This window comes from Triticum aestivum, chromosome 4D, assembly GCF_018294505.1.
Source record: "Triticum aestivum cultivar Chinese Spring chromosome 4D, IWGSC CS RefSeq v2.1, whole genome shotgun sequence".
NCBI classification, from domain to species: Eukaryota; Viridiplantae; Streptophyta; class Magnoliopsida; order Poales; family Poaceae; genus Triticum; species Triticum aestivum.
The window spans coordinates 510,050,710-510,071,865 of NC_057805.1; the positions used below are offsets into that span (position 1 = coordinate 510,050,710).

At 47.0% G+C, this 21,156-nt stretch overlaps 2 protein-coding genes across 2 annotated transcripts; both read right to left on the reverse strand.

Annotated features, from left to right (window-relative positions):
* Positions 1 to 7,276: 7,276 nt before the first annotated feature.
* LOC123100700 (germin-like protein 8-5) lies at positions 7,277 to 8,331 on the reverse strand. The gene is made up of 2 exons (XM_044522586.1): positions 8,154 to 8,331; positions 7,277 to 8,025 (listed from the first exon to the last, which is right to left on the reverse strand). Exons 1-2 carry the CDS (start codon positions 8,272 to 8,274, stop codon positions 7,457 to 7,459), a joined length of 690 nt encoding a protein of 229 aa, XP_044378521.1. The 5' UTR covers positions 8,275 to 8,331; the 3' UTR covers positions 7,277 to 7,456.
* A 7,690-nt stretch (positions 8,332 to 16,021) lies between these two features.
* Positions 16,022 to 17,085, reverse strand: LOC123100701 (germin-like protein 8-5). The gene is made up of 2 exons (XM_044522587.1): positions 16,877 to 17,085; positions 16,022 to 16,762 (listed from the first exon to the last, which is right to left on the reverse strand). Exons 1-2 carry the CDS (start codon positions 16,995 to 16,997, stop codon positions 16,194 to 16,196), a joined length of 690 nt encoding a protein of 229 aa, XP_044378522.1. The 5' UTR covers positions 16,998 to 17,085; the 3' UTR covers positions 16,022 to 16,193.
* Between the last annotated feature and the right edge of the window lie 4,071 nt (positions 17,086 to 21,156).

Here is a 21,156-nt window from a genome sequence, read left to right on the forward strand (position 1 = left end):
TAACTTAACTTTGAAAATAGATTTTCAGTGATTCTTTTTTCTTATGTTTAATATTAGTGTGTTTTATCATTATATTCAATTTGGTAATGCTTAGGTTATTTAAAAAATGAAATCCCTTTGTAACGGATGAGTTTGCATGAAAGAATTTGTTTGCACATAAAATTTCTTCGCGTTTCAAATGCCAAAACACATAACTACCCTAACTATTACAGAGATTCCCTCCTGGGTGTGAAACACAGAAGAAAGTGATGATAGTGAAGCCGATCACATCCCAGATCTTTGGGTGTGAAACTTTTTCTTCGCGTATGTCCCTTTGCGCCGTAGCCATGGAAAATCTTCATCATTTAACTGGATGCTCGGGTCAATATTCACTGTGAATGGAGCAATTTCATCAAACTTTTCATAATCTTTTGACATGTCTGTCTTGTCATCCACTCCCACGATGTTTCTCTTCCCAAAAAGAACTATGTGGCGCTTTGGCTCATCGTATGATGCATTCGCTTCCTTATCTTTTCTTTTTCTCGGCTTGGTAGACATATCCTTCAAATAGAAAACCTGTGCCACATCATTAGCTAGGACGAATGGTTCGTCTGCATACGCAAGATTGTTGAGATCCACTGTTGTCATTCCATACTGCGGGTCTTCCGTTACCCCATATCATGTCATATTGACCCATTTGCACCAAAACAAAGGGACCTTCAAATCACGTCCATAGTCAAGTTCCCATATCTCCTCTATGTAACCATAATATGTTTCCTTCCCGTCTTGGTTGTTGCATCAAAGCGGACACCACTGTTTTGGTTGGTGCTCTTCTTATCTTGGGCGATCGTGTAAAATGTATTACCATTTATCTCGTACCCTTTGAAAGTCATTATATTCGAAGATGGTAACTGGGACAGCGAGTACAGGTCATCTTCAATAGAGGCGTCATGCATGATACGTGTCTGCAACCAGCCGGCGAAACTCCTGGTTTGTTCACGTGTAATCCAGTCATCAAACCGCTCCGGGTGTTTGGAGCGTAGAAAATTCTTGTGTTCGTCCATATACGGAGCCACCAAGGCGGAATTCTGTATAACCGTGTAGTGTGCTTCAGTGAGAGAATGTCCGTCCATACATATTTTTTGATTCCCTCCTAGCATGCCTTTTCCATCCAGTCTGCCCTTATGCCGCGATTCAGGTACACCAATCGGCTTAAGGTCAGGAATGAAGTCAATACAAAACTCAATGACCTCCTCATTTTCATGGCCCTTGGAGATGCTTCCTTCTGGCCTAGCACGGTTATGAACATATTTCTTTAAGACTCCCATGAACCTCTGAAAGGGGAACATATTGTGTAGAAATACATGACCCAAAACGTTAATCTCTTCGCATAGGTGAACTAGGACGTGCGTCATGATGTTGAAGAAGGATGGTGGGAACACCAACTCGAAATTGACAAGACATTGCACCAAATCATTCTCTAACCTTGGTATGATTTCTGGATCGATTACCTTCTGAGAGATTGCATTGAGAAATGCACATAGCTTCACAATGGCTAATCGAACGTTATCCAGTAGAAGCCCCCTCAATGCAACCGGAAGCAGTTGCGTCACAATCACGTGGCAGTCATGAGACTTTAGGTTCTGGAACTTTTTCTCTGCCATGTTTATTATTCCCTTTATATTCGACGAGAAGCCAGACGGTACCTTAATACTGAGCAGGCATTCAAAGAAGATTTCCTTCTCTTCTTTGGTAAGAGCGTAGCTGGCATGCCCCTGATGTATGCCGTCTTTTCCATGCATACATTGCTGGTCCTCCCGTGCCTCAGGTGTATCTTTTGTCTTCCCATACACGCCCAAGAAGCCAAGCAGGGTCACGCAAAGATTCTTCGTCACGTGCATCACATTGATTGCGGAGCGGACCTCTAGGTTTTTCCAATAGGGCAGGTCCCAGAATATAGATTTTTTCTTCCACATGGGTGCGCGTCCGTCAGCGTCCTTTGGAACAGGTTGTCCGCCAGGACCCTGTCCAAAGATTACCTTCAAATCCTTGACCATATCATGTACATCAGCACCAGTACGGTGCCGAGGCTTCGTCCGGTGATTCGCCTCACCTTTGAAATGCTTGCCTTTCTTTCTTACGGGATGCCTGCTCGGAAGAAATCGACGATGTCTCGGGTACACATTCTTCCTACAATTTTCCAAATATATACTGTCGGTATCATCCAAACAGTGCGTGCATCCGCGGTATCCCTTGTTTGTCTATCCTGAAAGGTTACTGAGTGCAGGCCAATCATTGATGGTCACGAACAGCAACGCCTTTAGGTCAAATTCTTCCCCCATGTGCTCATCCCATGCACGTACACCCGTTCCATTCCACAGCTGTAAGAGTTCTTCAACTAATGGCCTTAGGTACACATCAATGTCGTTGCCGGGTTGCTTAGGGCCTTGGATGAGCACTGGCATCATAATGAACTTCCGCTTCATGCACAACCAAAGAGGAAGGTTATACAAACATAGAGTCATAGGCCAGGTGCTATGGTTGCTGCTCTGCTCCCCAAAAGGATTAATGCCATCTGCACTTAGACCAAACCATACGTTCCTTGCGTCATCTGCAAACTCCTTCCCGTACTTTCTCTCAATTTTTCTCCACTGCGACCCGTCAGCGGGTACTCTCGACTTTCCGTCTTTCTTACGGTCTTCTCTGTGCCATCACATCGCCTTGGCATGCTCTTTGTTTTGGAACAAACGTTTCAACCGTGGTATTATAGGAGCATACCACATCACCTTGGGAGGAATCTTCTTCCTGGGGCGCTCGCCCTCGACATCACCAGGGTCATCGCGCCTGATCTTATAGTGCAATGCACCGCATACCGGGCAAGCGTTCAAATCCTCGTACTCACCGCGGTAGAGGATGCAGTCATTAGGGCATGCATGTATCTTCTGCACCTCTAACCCTAGAGGGCAGACAGCCTTCTTTGCTTCGTACGTACTCTCGGGCAATTCGTTGTCCTTTGGAAGCATATTCTTTATCATTACCAGCAACTTTCCAAATCCCTTGTCAGATACACCATTCTCTGCCTTCCATTGCAGCAATTCCAGTGTGGTGCCCAACTTTTTCTTGTCAGCTTCGCAATTCGGGTACAACAATTACTTGTGATCCTCTAACATGCGCTGCAACTTCTTCTTCTCCAAATCACTTGCGCAGTTTCTCTTTGCATCGGCAATGGCCCGACCTAGATCATCAGCAGGCTCATCTGATGCCTCTTCTTCAGCTTCTTCCCGCATTGCCGGCTCAGCTTCTTCCCCCATTGTTGTATCATCGTATTCAGGGAACCCATGGCCAGGATATTTGTCGTCGTCCTCTTCTTCTTCATTGTCTTCCATCATAACCCCTCTTTCTCCGTGCTTGGTCCAAACATTATAGTGGGGCATGAAACCGGACTTAAACAGGTGGACGTGAATGGTTCTTGACGTAGAGTAATTGTGATCATTCTTACAGACTAAACATGGACAAGGCATAAAACCATCCGCCCGCTTGTTTGCCTCAGCCGCAAGCAGAAAAGTTTGCACGCCATTAATGAACTCGGGAGAGCATCGGTCATCGTATATCCATTGTCGGCTAATCTTCATTACACAACACCGAATAGACCAAATTAATACAAGTTCATACATAAAGTTCATACATAAAGTTCATACAAGACTTAAATGCAACAAACAAATAACTCTCTAACTAAAGAATTTAAATGCAACAACAAATGCGATCAAGATCGCAACTAAGGTAACAATTGATCCAACAGCATAATGATACCAAGCCTCACTATCAATGGCATATTTTCTAATCTTTCTAATCTTCAAGCGCATTTTCTCCATCTTGATCTTGTGATCATCGACGACATCGGCAACATGCAACTCCAATTCCATCTTCTCCCCCTCAATTCTTTACAATTTTTCTTTAAAATACTCGTTTTCTCTTTCAACTAAATTTAACCTCTCGACAATAGGGTCGGTTGGAATTTCCGGTTCACAAACCTCCTAGACAAAAATATCTATATCAACTTGATGGGCATAATTTGTCATAAACACGAAATGCAACAACTAGTTTTAAAAGAGAATATACCACATCCGAATCATAACAAGGACAAGGGCCGACGGGGACGGATATCAAAACCATGGCACTATGTATAACAAACAACGTACGAGTAAGATAATTATACGAGTAACTATATATCCAAATCACACAAACATCAATTTGGTAATGTAAAAAATTCATGAACAAGAGGCTCACCACAAGGTGGTGCCGGCGACGGAACGGTGCGAGCAATCGACTGTGGTTACGACGTCGATTTAGAAGGCACTAAGTAAACCACACCTACATATGCAAACTAAGTGTTAGCTTTGACCACAAATTGCATATAAATCAAATACTAGCACATATATTTTCTACCAAATTACTAAACTCATAAATTAATCACTATACAAAGCATTGCAAGAGCTAATCTAGCAATGAGAGATGAAAGGACAAAGTTGCTAACCTTTGTGATCATTTGAATGGATGGGGGCCTTCAAATCTTGACAAATTTTGGGCAAAATGTGTGATGAGCTCGAGAGGAAGAGGGGAAGAATAGAGAGGAGAGGGGAAAGGGGAAGAACAGAGCGAGCTCGGGTGGACGAAGGGTTTATGTAGGACGACCTTTAGCACCGGCCATGAACCGGTACTAAAGGTGCTGGAGGGGCCCCGGACTGACAACATCCTGCCACCACTCACTTTAGTACCGGTCCGTGGCACGAACCGGTACTAATGAAAGCGGCTGGCTAGCCGTTGGAACCGGCACTAATGCACGCATTAGTGCCGGCTCAAAAGCAAACCGGCACTAATGTGCTTGACATTTGACCCTTTTTCTACTAGTGCACGTCATTCCATGCATGAATGCACCTAGCTAGCACAGCTATTATATACTCTCCCTGTCCCGAATTACTTGTCGTCTGATATTAGGCACGACCTTTCTTGACTAGGCTCAACTTGCGTGATTTGTTAGAGTAAAAAATGCATCCAATGGTATCAATCCGGGTGACCACTCATAAATGGTTAATTTATTGGAGGTGTGTGTTGGTTGTCTTGATACAGAAAAGATGTTCCATCAAAAGAATAAAAAACTTCTAGGCGTCAAAACCTATGACATCTCCACTGTCGGTCGTAGGCCCCCGTCCTATCATCCTTCCCTCTCCGCCATTGGTCGGCACCATGCTGACAAAGCGCCGAGTGGCGGTAGTTAGCGATGGCGTGTCCCTCCTCTCCCCTCAACCCCCCCCATCTATTTGGGTTACTCTAGACCCTAGCAGTGGCGCCACTTCTAGCCCATGCTGTCGGAGGTGGGCCAGTTGCTTGAGGCGGTATGCCATTACCAGTGGGGCCGTGTTCCACCTCACTTGTGTCTGTGGATCAGTGAACTTTGACCGAAGTCGACGCTTGCCCAAATCAGGGGCAACACCATGGTCATTGACCTATGAGGGGTGATTGCGGCAGACAAGGTATGGCCGCACTCCACCGCTCGTGGGTGAGGCTCTCCGATGGTGAGCTCCTCCATGCATCAACCCGGCGTGGTCATATGGGTCACTAGCAGTCTTGGGATCGATCAGATCTTGTCGTGGTTGTGGGCTTGGGTCGGCTCAAGCCTTGCTAGGGTTTGATGTCCTCCACCGATGATCTTGGACCAGCATGTTGGTGGAGGTGCGCAGGGCTGGAGTGTCGTATGTCGGGGCGGCGACCCTGGATGGAAGGTTGCACGTTAGCTCTCCATTGAGTAGCATGGTGGTGTTTCTTGGCCATGGGGGTGGCGAGGTGCATTGTGGCTAGTAGTCTTGGTGAAGTTGTCGCCATCCGTGGTGGCGAAGGGCTTATCTTGATCTAGAGTTCTCGACCTATTGTGGTGGTTCTGGTGTCCTAAGTCCCCCTTGGCAAGGTGTTGGGGAGGGTCTGACTGAAAGCTCGGAGCTTCATCGCATGTGGCTGTGATGCTTGCGGGTGTCATGTCCCTCTTGGGTGCATCGCCATGGCTCTCTCCTCCCTGCTAGTTCAGGATGAATACACTTCTCCGCCTCGACGAACACGGTGTTAGTGGCGCATTGCGTTGTGACCCTCGTGGCGGTGTCGTCGGTGAGTGACTATTTTTCATCGCGGCTGCATGTTCAAAATGGTGGGGAGATCCAATTGGCCCTACCTCAACTCCAGTAACTCGTTATATCATTTGCACCTATCTTTTACACGCGACCACATCCTCCCTTCATCCTGCCTGCTTGCCGATATGGATGGCACTTCTCAATTCAGAGCAAGAGGGCAGAGGGTCCTCTCCAACGGTAGTTGGGCCGTGACGGTACAACAAAGCCAAGTGGTTTCTCCTAGGTGGTGTGTTGTTTGATGTTGGTGGTGGTCCTGGCTGGGTATCAAGGTGGTCCGGCCTCTCCCGTGCTTCTTCTCGGTGGCATGCTCGAGGCATCTAGTTGTGCACTTTCTGTGCTTGTTAGCATGTTTGGCTTGTTTTGCTGTGGTTTTCTTTGATCATCTTGTATGAGGATTTCGTCAACACCATGCATCGTTCGGCTGTGTAGTTTCATATATAAAGCGGGCAAAATTTTGTTTCGAGATAAAATGATTATATCACCAGCTTGTTATGAAGAAACAATTCAGATAATAATCATTTTGGGGGTTCAGTAATAATCGCTTCTTTTGTATATTTATGCATGTTTACCATATATGTTGGAGATGATTTTGGAACCTAGTCTCCGGTGTGCCTAATTTCTAAAACTTAGCAAAAACCATACATTACTTAACATAAGACAAAAAAAAACGCTCATATGTTTTTTGATACAACAAGCCACCTCATCGATTTCCATTAAAGAAACCGTCAATCAAACATACAAGTTTTGAACCAAAAGGAAGCTAAAACAAAACACGCTGGAAAATCGAACCAACAACAACTAATGCAAGTTAGATAGCAAAGGGACCGTAACTTACTTATTACATGCACCAGAAAGCGAGATACCTCAACAACAATTCCAGGAAGCAACTTTTGCAAATTCAACATTCACATATCAATCCTGAGCACAACCGGGTTCTAACCATGGCATACTTCACATGTATTGCAAGATATTCCTAGGTGTTCACCCCAGCATCAAACATATATTTAATTGTCATATAATAATCTATTATTTTGGAACAAGGGGAAATGAACCCAGAATTTTGATTTATCATGATAAATACGACACATCAGATTCCAAAAGAAGCATATGAGATCATATTAGTGTGATAAATACAATATTGTCAATTATTCAGAAGGTAGAAATACATTCACTAATTACAGACACACAATGGCATGACGTATGCTCCATTTATTTTATAGATTAGGAAGCATATCTAGGAACTCAACCATGTCCTTCACTTGTGCACTGGTCTTCCGGGTAATTAACAAAGGTCTGACTTAGTAGTGGTTGTTCTCCCAGAACTGAGCCTGGAGATAGTCTATTGTATTCTTTTCCACCTGAAATGCCTTGGCAAGAACATCATCTGATATTGCTGGGTCTGACCCAAACACTGCATTGGCAATTGTGATAGCCCCTGGGTTCTGGCTGCTTAGCGCGGCAATTGCAACAGCGGGCTGGTGGGGGTTGGGGTTGAATTGGAAGTGGATGAGCCCCACGGGGAAGACAAACACATCACCTTTGTTGAGCACCTTGGAGAGGAACTTGTTTCTGTTGGGGGCGGGCTGGTTGGATGTGACAAAGCCAACATACAGTGTCCCCTCGAGCACCGTGAGGATCTCAGTGGCGCGAGGATGCGTGTGTGGTGGGTTTTGACCCAAGGGAGCATAGTCGATGCGTGCAATTGAGATGCCGAGGGTGTTGAGTCCAGCAATCTGCATGACGTTGATCAAAGTGACGTTGGATCCAACCTTGTTGGGTACCCTAGGCTTGTCGAGGTTGGCCGCCTTGAAGAAGTCATCCGCATTGACCTCCATCGGGTTCTTGCAAACAAACCCATTGACACGGACTGGGGGCACAAGAGATGTACATGTAAGCTCAGATTTTTACAACGTTGTTTTGACTTGCATATAATTTCCAGAAATAGATTTCAACATATATATATTTGGTGAAAACATGATGACAAACGGATAGTACCTGGTGAATTCATGTCAGCGACACAAAAGTCCTGGAGTGGGCTAGGATCAGAAGCAGTGGCCTGCCATGAGACCAACGCAAGAAGTGCAGCAAGGAGAAGGAAGGAAGAGGAGGATGCCATTTCGTTTTTGTGTCTTTGGCTCTTCTGTTCTCTCGTCTTCCTATTTCTGTTTGTGGCGTGAGTGACGATGGTTTGAACATGCAGGGGATGCATGTGTTTATATAGGCTCAGAACTTGTGAGCAATAGAGAACGTCAAGTGCACCCGATCAACAGATTGAAATGGTCTCTGGCTGCTGATTAAACTATTTTGGATAACTTTACAAGTTCCCTTTAAGACACGTTTTCCCTACAAAGAAGCAATGTGAAACTTTCTCCTGAGTCACCACAATGCATGCAGGGCTGGTTCCAGGAAAAGTCACCACCCATCACTATTTAGGAAAATAGTTTAAAGAATTTTTTTTTGAAAAGGAAGAGGACCCCGGCCTCTGTATCTGGACGATGCATGCAGCCACTTTATTAATTATTCACACAAGACCTTACAAAGTCATACAACAGTAAGACTAAAGCCACCGTCTAGGCAACATCTGGCGCTACTCCTATCCAGTTGATGAAGGGATGCTGATAGTCTGGGCCTAATACCAAACAGACCCCGCAGCCAAACCTAACATCTAAGACCTGAGGTCCCAATCAGGACTCCTGCCGGGTATGCGGCACCCACCAGTCCGACGCTCCTCAACCAGGACGCCTGCCGGGTATGAGGCCGCCGCAGCCACCTGCAACCAATCCATCTTCAGTGTTGTACTGCTGCATCTACCTTGCCCGGTGTAGCTACCGTCGACGCTACCACGACGCCAGACAACGCCACCATCCTGCGCTCGTCCATCATCACACGCCCACCGGCGAGACCCCATTGCTCCATGCCGCTGACACCCGCCGTTGTCGACGTGCCAGATGCCACGCAGCTCCTCCATCGCGAACACCACATGTTGCCACTGGTCCCAATCCCTCCACCTGCAGTTCCTCTAACCGAGCACCCAAACGCCCCAGGCGACGCCTCCAAGAAGGGTACGACACACGTAGTGCCGCCGCCGCCCAATCTAAGGAGATTTTGGGTTTTCACCCGGGCATGGGGTCGGGGTGGAGGGCAGGGACCTCGACGGCGCCTGCAAGGAGGAGAACGACAACCCTGGTCATCGCCGCCGTCGGGATGAACGAGTCATCCAGAGTTTCCTCCGGTCCGATGGCACCTCTACTAGCCCCCGCGAATGCACCAAGGACGACGACCGCGATCGTAAGCCACCAAGTGCAGCGGGAGAGAGCCTGCAGCGCGGAGGAGATCCACCGGCACCTCACCGCCCACGCGGCCAAGACGCCATCCATCCACCCCCCGCGAACGTCGCCAACCGAGGACGCCGTCGCCATGCCTAACGGGGCCGCCGCCACAGGTCCAAGTTCCTCCATGATGGCCGGAGTGGCGAGATCCGTCACGAGCGACGAGATCCGGCACCGCGCGGCCGACGCCATCGTCCAAGCCCGCCGTCGACCGATCCCGCCACCGCCGGGAGCCCGCACGCTGCCGGGAGTCCCACACCCATGGATCTGGATGCTCGTGCACCGCCGCCAGCCCGCCGCCTCCGGGATCCGCCACACCGTCGGGAGGGCCACACCCCACGGATCAGGACGCCCGCGCCGCCGTGGATCCGGGAGAGGGAGGAGAGACCCTCCGACGCCGTCGTCGCACGCACGGGCTTTGCCCAGCGCCGACCATCGGCAACGGCGGATGGGGAGAAGGGCCCTGGAGGGTTACTAGGCGGCAGCGGCTGCTGAGCCCTCCCGAGCCGCCCGCGGGGGAGGCGACGCGAGAGGGAGACGAGATCGTGCTTCGATCAAATAGTTTAAAGATAAATAAATGAAATTTCACTAGGGTAATTAGATACAGTTAGGGCCGCACCCCGCGTATCAGGACGCCCGCGCCGCCGTGGATCTGGGAGAGGGAGGAGAGACCCTCCGCCGCCGCCGTCGCACGCACGGGCTTTGCCCGGCGCCAACCATCGGCAGCGGTGGAGGGGGAGAAGGGCGCTGGAGGGTTACTAGGCGGCGGCTGAGCCCTCCCGAGCCGCCCGTGGGGGAGGCGACGCGAGAGGGAGACGAGATCGTGCTTCGATCAAATAGTTTAAAGATAAATAAATGAAATTTCACTAGGGTAATTAGATACAGTTATCATATACTTGGTGACAGTCTGAACTGGTGGTCTGGTGCGCATGCACAAAGTTAGTCAAAGAGCAGTTGAGGAAAGCCAAGTCATATAAGGTCATCAATTGTTTTCCAGCTCGAGCTTGACAAATTATGTCACCTACTCATGCGTGGGCTTGATTCATGGGTGCCTGCATGACTTCTAAAGAGATATAGAGTGACTACTACTCCTGTTGTTTCCAGAAGTTGATATAGAATAATGTGTGCAATCGAGCTTTTGAATTTATGAAATTATATATTTGCCGGTAGATTTGTCATGATTTCCAGCAACATAAGACGACGCGGCAGATTGTGTGTGAACAAGGAAGAAATCAGGGCGCGTCCGATCCACACATGAATCCACCAAATACATCTGCTATATGTAGCAGCCCCTGTACGTTATCATCACGTCAATCTGATATTTACTTGGTCAGATGTCTCTCGAAGTGGTTGAGTATTTTCAGGAAGAAGCGGCAGCATTAGTGGACGAAGTGCCCAACCGGAAGGGGAGCTGCCACAGAGGCCATGATGACGGAGAGCAGGAAGTTTTCATATGATCTTAGCAAGACTAGTTAACATCTTGCAAGGAGTTTTATCAACCTTTTCTTTCCATAATTTACTATAAAATACATGCAATCTATCTCCTCAAACTATGACCACTAATATAAACAAAATATATTATTTTCCAACAGATTTGTCATGAAATCCAGCAACATAAGACAACGCAATAGTTAGCGGATTGTGCCGACAAGACATCGAGGTGCGTCGATCCATGCACGAATCCACCTAATACAATTGATATATGTAGCAGCCCCTGTTATCTTCATGGTAGTCAGATATGTATTTACTTGGGTAAATTTCTCTCGCAGTAGTTGAATACTTGCAGGAAGAGGCGACGGCATTAATGGACCTGCCTAACCAAAAGGAGAGATATGGCGACCTTAGTAAGAGTAGTTAGCTTCCTCGTGCTAAAAGTTTTATCATGACCAGTTCAGTGCATAAATCTAACAATCTCGGTTGGCTTTCCTACCTAGGTTCATGACACCAAACCTCACCTGCCCCCTTTTGTTAGAGTAAACAGTGCATCCAGTAAACTAGGCTGGGTGGCCACACATAAACTGATTAATTTGTCTGAGGTGCGCGTTGGTAGGTTTGTGAAGGAAAAGATCAAGATATTTCCATCAGACAAATAAAATGCTTCTATCACAAGCTTGTTACAAAGAACCAACTCAGATAATAATCTTTTCTCGTATATTTATGCATACTGTCTATATATGTTGGAGCTGGTTTTTGGAACCTGGTTTGGTGTGCCTAGTTTCTGAAATGTAGCAAAAATCATATTTCTAGTTCTAAATTTAAGAAGAAAAATAACAATCATAATTATTTTTAGAGAGTGAGCCTCCTCATCAATTTCCATTAAACAAACAGCTAATCAAATTTACAAGAGTTTGGAACCAAAAAGAAGCTAAAACAAGACATGCAGGAAAATAGAGCTATCGGCAACCAGAAGAGCAGGTTCACAGCGGAGCAACAATAAACCAAGTCTCACATGCACCAGAAAGGGAGAGACCACAAGAACAACTCTACTAACAAACTTTTGCACATTGAACTTTTCACACTGCAATCCTGAGCACAACCGGGTTCCAACCATGGCCTCAAGCATACTCCTCCTGAATCACCAGATTGATCTTTAAGATCCCTTCTTCAGTCCTTCCTCCATCTCGTCGTTTCTGCAAAATGCTCCAACTATTAGGCTCTAGAATACAACAACATGATCATCTAGTATTTTTTTATTAAAGCAAGCAGAGTTCCTAGTTTCCATATTGTCCATGAATTTCTGTCTCCCCCACGGATAACCAATTTCCACTGAGACACGGGAAAAGAGTTAATCCACACGCTAGACAATGGCGCCGGCAATAACAACGGTGACAACATGATCAATGGGGATGACGATGACCCCAACGACGGAGAATATAATTTGGAGGACGAGGAGGAAAGATGCCTCGGCCCCGATGAGTATGACGCTTTCGAGCAACCCCTTGAGGTACCCCAGCTCAAAACTCTGTGCAAGCGATTGGCTAGTACGACCAAAAGCATCAAAAAGAAGTCCCAACGTCTCAAGACCGAAGAAGATGAGCTAACGACATATGGACCGAGCTCCTTAGGGCTGAGCAGGCTCGAGGACAAGCTCGAACAGACTGGTGCTAACAGATCTTACCCCGCAAAAACTTGCTGGACTAGTTGGAGGACAACGCGCTTTCAAAACGTGAGTAGGTTGAAACCCTCGACTGTCCTCCCCGGGACAGAGATCGACAGACAGGCACGGACAAAATAGCCATCGAGGCGCATGGAGCCCGAGGTGGAGTCAACCCACCATGGACCACCACGAGATATGAACCCAAGGAGAAGAGGCCCTTAAGCTTCGAAAACCCACATCAATCAATCTACAAGTCCAGGCAACGCCCACCTGCTGGACAGACAGGATATTTGGCGTAGCTAGCAAATAATGGTGATGTGCCCGACTACACTTGCGACCGCTCAGTAACCATGTCGGACATACGCCACACGACTGCAAGAGTCCGAGGAGCTACACACCCTCGGTGCTTTATAGATGAGGTCATGCAACACCAGTTCCCTAATAATCCTACGAGCTATTGGATTTCCCTGAAGAGGAAGGTTGATGTAGCACAACAACAAAAAGTATTTCCCTCAGTTAAGAACCAAGGTTTATCAAACAGTAGGAGTCCACAAGCTAGCAAGATAAGCAGCACCCGCACACAAACTAAATAAATGCTTGCACCCAACTTGGCAGGGGGTTGTCAATCTCCTCGTCTTGCTAGTTACAAGTTTAAAAGCTAATAGTGATAGACAATGATATGTCAAATGGCAAAATAGTAAAGAGAGAAATAGAGCAACACAAATAATAATAGAGAATGGGCCTGGGGGCCTTAGGTTCACTAGTGACTTCTCTCTCGAAAGCAGGTAATGGCATGGTAAACAAATTACTGTTGGGCAATTGACAGATAAGCAACATTCATACTATATTCATTCATGGCATAATCTTGTATAGGCATCATATGCATGCCAATTAGACCGTAATCCAACTGCATCTACTACTGTTACTCCACCCGAAGACCGCTATCCAGCATGCATGTCACAGTATTAAGTTTGCAAAAATTAGAGTAACGCAATAAGCAAGATGACATGATGTAGCTCGACAGAAAGAAACCTAGCAATAAGATCAATCCCCGTTCTTTTATTCTTAGTAGCAACAACACATCATGTGCCTTTGCCCCATTTTGTCACTGGGCAAGATCACCGTGAGGTTGAACCACTACTATGCACCACTCCCTCTGAAGAATTACCCATCTATCTTGGCCAGGGAAGAAAAATAACTTGAAAAGCATACATAGCTACTTAATCATACAACAAAGAAACTTCAATTATATTCAATGAACAATGTGATCATAAATCCACAAATCATCGGATCACAACAAAGACACCATAAGAATTAAATCGGGTTGATCTTAGAGGAGATTATTGTATTGAAGATCCAGGAGAGAGAGAGAGAGAGAGAGAGAGAGAGAGAGAGAGAGAGAGAGAGAGAGAGAGAGAGAGAGAGGAAGTCATCTAGATACTACTACTGACCCATAGGTCCTGAAGGAACCACTCACACATCATCATGGAGGCAAAAAGGTTTATCAAGATGGCCACCCCAATGGTTTCCCCCTCCGGCAGAGCTCCAGGACAGGGATCCAGATGGGATCACTTCAGAATAGAGACTTGCGGTGGCGATAAAATTATCTCGTTTGTCTCTCTGAGAGTGCCGGGAATATTGGGAATTTATAGGTCAAGAATTAGGTCATACGGAGCAGCAGCAGCCCCACAAGCCTTGGTGGCGTGACCAGGGGGTAGGCCGCGCCCCTGGGCTGATGGGCCCCTTGTCCATCTTCTAGTCAATTACGTTTTCCACGCATCATAACCAATGGCAGACATGACTTGGAAGAGAAGTCCTCCTCCCTCCTCCTATGAGGCGACCGGGGGGACCTCCATCCCGCTGGCCCTTACTGCCACTCAACGGCGCGGTCGGGTGAAGCCCAACCATCGCCGGCGGCGGCGGGGCCTCTGGCTCTTCTTGCCCGTGCGGGGCTGGTGAGGGCCGGCGACCCGAGCCATAACATGGCGGGGGCCGGGTTCCACGGCCCATGGCAGTAGAGCGGGTGGATGCAGTGCTCCGATGCCCTGCTGCCCACTTGCCTGGTGGCTTGGTGGATGGGTGCGCCTGGGCGCTTGCGACGACCGTGTAGGCTTCCAGATATATATCCAGATGGTGCAGGTTGTGGGCGGCTGCCCCCACCGTTGGCTCGGATGGTCGTGGTGGAGGCGTAGCAGTGGCGGGACAGAGGGTGGGCTGGTTAGCTTCGGTTGCTCCGACGGCAGACAACGGCGAGCTCGAAGATGGGCATCCCCGGTGATCAGTTTTGGTTGATGGCCGCGTTTCACAGGGTTGTCCTTGCTAGTGGTAGGGTGTCGTTGGTGGTCTCGTGTGGAGCTATGCCGGCCGCCGAGGTGGGGCAGCACATGGGATGCTCGGTGGGGAGGTTGGCAACAGGGATGGCGGCGCCGACATGGTCGGGCCCCCTATCGCTGACACAAGGGTGTGCTGGTTGTGGATGCATCCTCTCCCCTTCCTTCCCCTTTCCATGCCTAATTGCGCTACCATAGCTCCGACGGTGTTCTAGGCGGGACGTATGCTTCGGCCCCGTCGGTTGGGGGCTGCCTATTGGACCAAAGCCGAACACTTTGGCTGGTCTTGGAGGGGTTTGGATGCAGGGCGGCGGCCCTGGCGGCGGGAGGCACGACATTCGTAGGCGGAGCTTGCGTCTCAGGTGCGGTCGGGCAGCCATGGCCACGTGGGTGGCTTGGTTCCGTGTGTTTAGCGGAGCTTGGGTGCGACGGAGGTGTGTGAACACTGGGGTGCATCACTTCCCCAATCCGTGTACTGGTCGATTGTGGCGGCATCTATTGACGTCGTATCCTTCCCGTAGGCTCCGTCGCGGTGTTCCGACTCCTTTCATCATGCTTCGAAAAAAACTTGATCTACATGATCGGGCGGCGGCGGCTATCAGTGGTCGTAACCTTCCGAGAGACACCATTTTGGAGTCATGGCTTCAACGTTGTCCATCTCACCTCTTCGTTGTGGTGCATAGTGGAGGTGTCCGTCGGCTCCAAACGGTCTTCTTCGCATATCTGTAGCTAGCTTGGTAGTCGGTGGGTGGTATGTCAGTGCCCGACACCTTTGTATCTTGTCTTGTGTGTGTGTTGTGTGCGGTGATGGCGTGTGTTTGTATCCGTCTACTCGGTTGTAATGCAGTGATGGTTGCTTTATAATATAAAGCGGGGAACCCCGTTTTCGTCATAACCAATGGCAGGCATTATAGTGCCGCACATGTATTGCAGACAAGCACTATGTATGTAGAATTTCCCGAGGTGTTCCACCAAATCAGCAAACTTACATTAAATTACTAGATAATCGTCTATTGTATCAAAGAAGGGGAAAAGCACCCTGAATTTTCATTTGTTATGGAAATACGACACATAATAACCAAAATAGCATACGACATCATATCAGAGTGATGAAACAAGATATTGTTGATTATTCATAACATTGAAATACATTCATGGCTTACAGACACACAGCAACATGACATATTCTCCATTTATTTTATAGATAAGTATGCCCGAGAAATTCAACCAAATCCTTGGTTTATGCACTAATCTTCCGTGTAATCAACAAATGTCTGACTTAGTTGTGGTTGTTCTCCCAAAATTGAGCCTGGAGATAGTCTATTGTATTCTTTTCCACCTGAAATGCCTTGGCAAGAACATCATCTGATATTGGTGGGTCCGACCCAAACACTGCATTGGCAATTGTGATAGCCCCTGGGTTCTGGCTGCTGAGCGCAGCAATTGCAACAGCGGGCTGGTGGGGGTTGGGGTTGAATTGGAAGTGGATGAGCCCCACGGGGAAGACAAACACATCACCTTTGTTGAGCACCTTGGAGAGGAGCTTGTTTCTATTGGGGGCGGGCTGGTTGGATGTGACAAAGCCAACATACAGTGTCCCCTCGAGCACCGTGAGGATCTCAGTGGCGCGAGGGTGCGTATGTGGTGGGTTCTGACCCAAGGGAGCGTAGTCGATGCGCGCAATTGAGATGCCGAGGGTGTTGAGTCCAGCAATCTGCATGACGTTGATCAAAGTGACGTTGGATCCAACCTTGTTGGTCACCCTAGGCTTGTCGAGGTTGGCTGCCTTGAAGAAGTCGTCTGCGTTAACTTTCATTGGGTTCTTGCAAACAAACCCATTGACACGCACTGGTGCATAGAGAAGATGTAACATGTAAATTCAGATCTTACCAAGCTGTTTCGACTTGAATATAATTTCCAGAAATTCATTTGGTGAAAACATGATGAGAAACCGGATAGTACCTGGTGAATGCATGTCGGCGACACAAAAGTCCTGGAGTGGGCCAGGATCGGAGGCGATGGCCTGCCATGAGACCAAGGCAAGAAGAGCAGCAAGGAGAAGGATGGAAGAGGAGGTTGCCATTTGAGTTTAGTATCGTTGGCTCTTCTTTTCTCTTCTGTTCCTGTGTGTTTTGTGGCCTGAGTGATGCTTTGAACATGCAGGGTGTGTATGTGTTTATATAGGCGCAGTGAGCCGTGTGCGAACTCGGGAGCAATAGACATAGTCAGGTGGAACCGACCAACATATTGAAATGGTCTCTGGCTGCTGATTAAACTATTTTGCATAAACTTTACAAGTTCCCCTTTACACGTTTTCCATTCAATGAAGCGATGCAACGTATACAATTACAGATAGATAAAGCAACTCTATGTGATGTAAGACTCAGTAGTAACTTGGATTGTTTCTCCATCTCACCCGAGTCTCCACAATGCATGCATGGCTAATTCCAGGAAAGTTCACCACCCGTCACCATTATTAATTAAGGAAAAGATTTTTAAACAAGTAGTTTAATTAGATATCTAAGTATCCCATGTTTCTATCATACTTTCATATACCCGGTCATAGTCTGAACTGGTGTTCACGAAATCAGTCGAAGAGCAGTTGAGAGAAGCCAAGTCATGTAAGGCAATCAATCGTTTTCTGGCTCGAGGGCGACATGCATAGATAAAGTCACCTACTAATGCGTGGGCTTCATGGGTGCATGACTTCTAAAGACATATAGAGTGACTACTGCTCCTGTTCTTTCCGCAAGTTGGTATAGAATACGTAAAATCAATCTTTTCAAACTATACAATTATATATTTGCCAACAGATTTGTCATGAAACCTATGCACCTGCTATTTGTAGCAGGCCCTGTTATCATCACGTCAATCAGATATTTACTATGTCAAATTTCTCTCGTAGTGGTTGAGTATTTGCAGGAAGAAGCAACGACATTAGTGGATGTGCCTATCTACCAAACGGAGAGCTATGACCATGGAGCTGAGCAGGAACATTCCGTGTCATCTTAGCAAGAGTAATTTGTTTCCTCTTCCTACGAATTTAACCATGACCACTTCGGTACATATATAAATCTAACAATCTAGCTGGCCTTCCTGACTAGGCATTCAACCACACAAGACCTCACCTGCTTCTTTTTTTTTGAGTGAACAGTACATGCAACGACTAGGCCAGGCGCCACTCGATCATAAACCGATTAATTTCTTGGAGTTGTGCGTTTAAGTTTCCATAGAGACAAGACATTTCCATGAGACAAATAAAATGCTTCTATCACAAACTTGTTACAGGGAATGCAGAGTTTCGTCATCCCTGTCCCTCTTTCGGTCATGCAGCATGAAGCAAAAAGGCAAGTATTATCCGAAAGTGTTGTTGCGAGCCCGAGCACACATAGTCTCGATATCCTTGCCTTACCCTCGCACGAGATAGCCAATGCAACATGTACACTTAGTAGGAATAATGTCTCCCACGTTCTATCCCTGTTTTGATGGTGTGTCTTGCATTATCAGTGGGCGTGTGGACGTTTGTCTCCGCCGGATCTCGCGCGATTCGGTTGGTGCTGGTCTTTGGTGGATCTGTTTGGATCCGGTCTTCGTTCGTCTTTGTTTGGTTGTTTATAGCTTTGATCCTTCTGATCTATGACTTTCTTCATCGGCGATGGTTGCTACTCTGATGCGCTGGTCCTATGGGGTCTTAGCACGACGACTTCCCGACTGTCTACTACAACAAGCTTTGCCCGACTCCGGTGAGGGATGAGCGATGACAGTGGCGCGCCTTCGGCTCGCTTCAGTGTTTATAGTCGTCGCTAGGTGGTCCATGGACATGGTTGTATTTTTTATTACCTGTGTTGTTCTTTATACTACCATGATCGATGATGAATAGATTAGAAGTTTCTCGCAAAAAAGAAAATGTACCGGTATATCATCCAGAACTAATGGCCCACAACTGACAACAACAGAGTGTTACGGCGTCAGTCAGTTTCCGTGTGGCTCGGATGGAAGGAAACAATATGGGCCATCATCTCTCTGATTCTGGACTGACGGCGTCATGTGAGCAGATTTATTCCTGTGGGACTCAAGCTCATCCCCTACATTCCAGGCCGCCGAGATCCATTGCCGCTCCCCAACAGAAAAAAATACAATTCTTCAATATTTCACTGTAAACTAAATATTTGGCATATGCAAACGTACAAAATGAAGCCGAATCGATTATATAAACATATATAACATGGGTAAGAGCATGGTTTAAAGTCCAAAACAATGCCCCTAGGAGGGAAAACGACACCATAGTATCCGTCATCATCCAATCCGGAAGACCCCGATCTAGGGTTTCCAGCGGAAATGATGCCCCCTGGATGAAGAGGAGCACGCCATCTGCATATATCGACCTGTGCCAAAGATCAGCCATAAATCGGGTGCGCCGCCCCACTACTCGGGAATAGGAGAGGATAGGAGGGGGACGAACAGAGGAGAGCTCCGCCGCTCAGAGTTTTGGTTAGAAGAACGGCGGCAGCGCTCTCCTCTATTCGCCCCCCTCCTATCCTCTTCTATTCCCGAGTAGTGGGGCGGCGCACCCGATTTATGGTTAATCTTTGGCACAGGTTGAGACAACATGCACTTGCTCCAAACTCCTTGAGATAGGACTAGAAGGGGTCTCCTCTGTTCGCGCTGACGAGGGCATGGCCGCAAGTTCCAGTCTAGAAGAGATCTGATCCGGTATTCTTCAAGTGGCCTTGTAAGTTGTTTATTTCTCCCACTTGTACCATTGAGATACAGGTGACCTTCGATTTGATTTTGTTAGACTAATATGTCTATGTATCGTGACATATCTCCTAATTCCCTAAATTGAGGAGTATCGGTATTATTGTGATCTCCCATTTATGGCTAGAATTGTAAATCTGTCTATATATTAACATGTAGTGGAAAAGCCCAAGTGTGGCAAATATTCCTAAAGTCTTTCATGGTATCAGCCTAAGCATCCTCCCGCTTCCGCCCTCCTCCAACCCTAGCGCCGCCGGCCTCAACCTTCCACTACTAGGAAAAGGGCTATAAATAATATGGACACTAATAGCGCACAACACATGTGGTGCGCCACTACTATATACTAATGGCGCACCATGTGTTGGTACGTCATTAGTGTACAAATACTAATGGCGCACCACATCCACGGTGCGCCACTACAAACAAATATTTTTTATTTTTTTTTTCAAAACTAGTAATGGCGCACCAGGGCATAGTGCGCCATTACTAGTTTAAGTAGTAATGGTGCACCACACCCTCGGTGCGCCATTACTAACAAACTTTTTTTATTTTTTTTCAAAACTAGTAATGGCGCACCGAGGGGACAGTGCGCCATTACTAGTTTTAACTAGTAATGGCGCACCACACCCTCGGTGCGCCACTACTAACAATTTTTTTATATTTTTTTTCAAAGTTAGTAATGACGCACCATGGGTGCTAGTAATGGCGCACCACACCCACGGTGCGCCATTACTAACTTTGCCCAAAAATTCCACCGAATGCACCCCCCGGGACCGCCTTTTCAGTTTTAGAAAAAAAAGAAAATGATGGAAATGTCAAAAAAATAAAATAAAATAAGTTTCCCATGTGATATGTGGCCTAGTTGTTGGGAAAATTTACAAATATGAATTTCGACTTTATTTGCAAACACTAGTGCAGAACCGGGCTTTAGCGCCGGTTCGTAAGGGCCTTTAGTGCCGGTTCTGCAACCGGCACTAAAGAGTGGAGACTAAAGGCCCCCCCTTTAGTACCGGTTCGGCACGAACCGGCGCTAACGTGCCACCACGTGGCACGAGCCAGGCCCGGGTGCGTGTAGGACATTAGTACCGGTTGGTAACACTAACCGGTACTAAATGTTTGGGTGTGTTTTGGTTTTAATTTTTATTTTTCCTTTAGTTTTGTGTTTTTAATTTAATTTAGTGATTGTTTTACATTATAATGAGTTGTTAAATCATTAGGTGAAAGTACCGCAGATTAGTTTCGACTGGATGCATGTGGATCCTAGCTAAGTTATCAAGTATATGCCGCATATACTTGATCACTCAGCTAGGATCCATCCAGTTAAAACTAATATGCGGTTTCTTTCATAAATGATATAATAACTCATCATCATCATCATCATCATATTAATATAAAAACTCTTGCATCATATCATCACCAACAACAGTATATACTAGCTAGCAAAGATATCATCGAGTTCAACATGGTCATGATATTATAAGCGT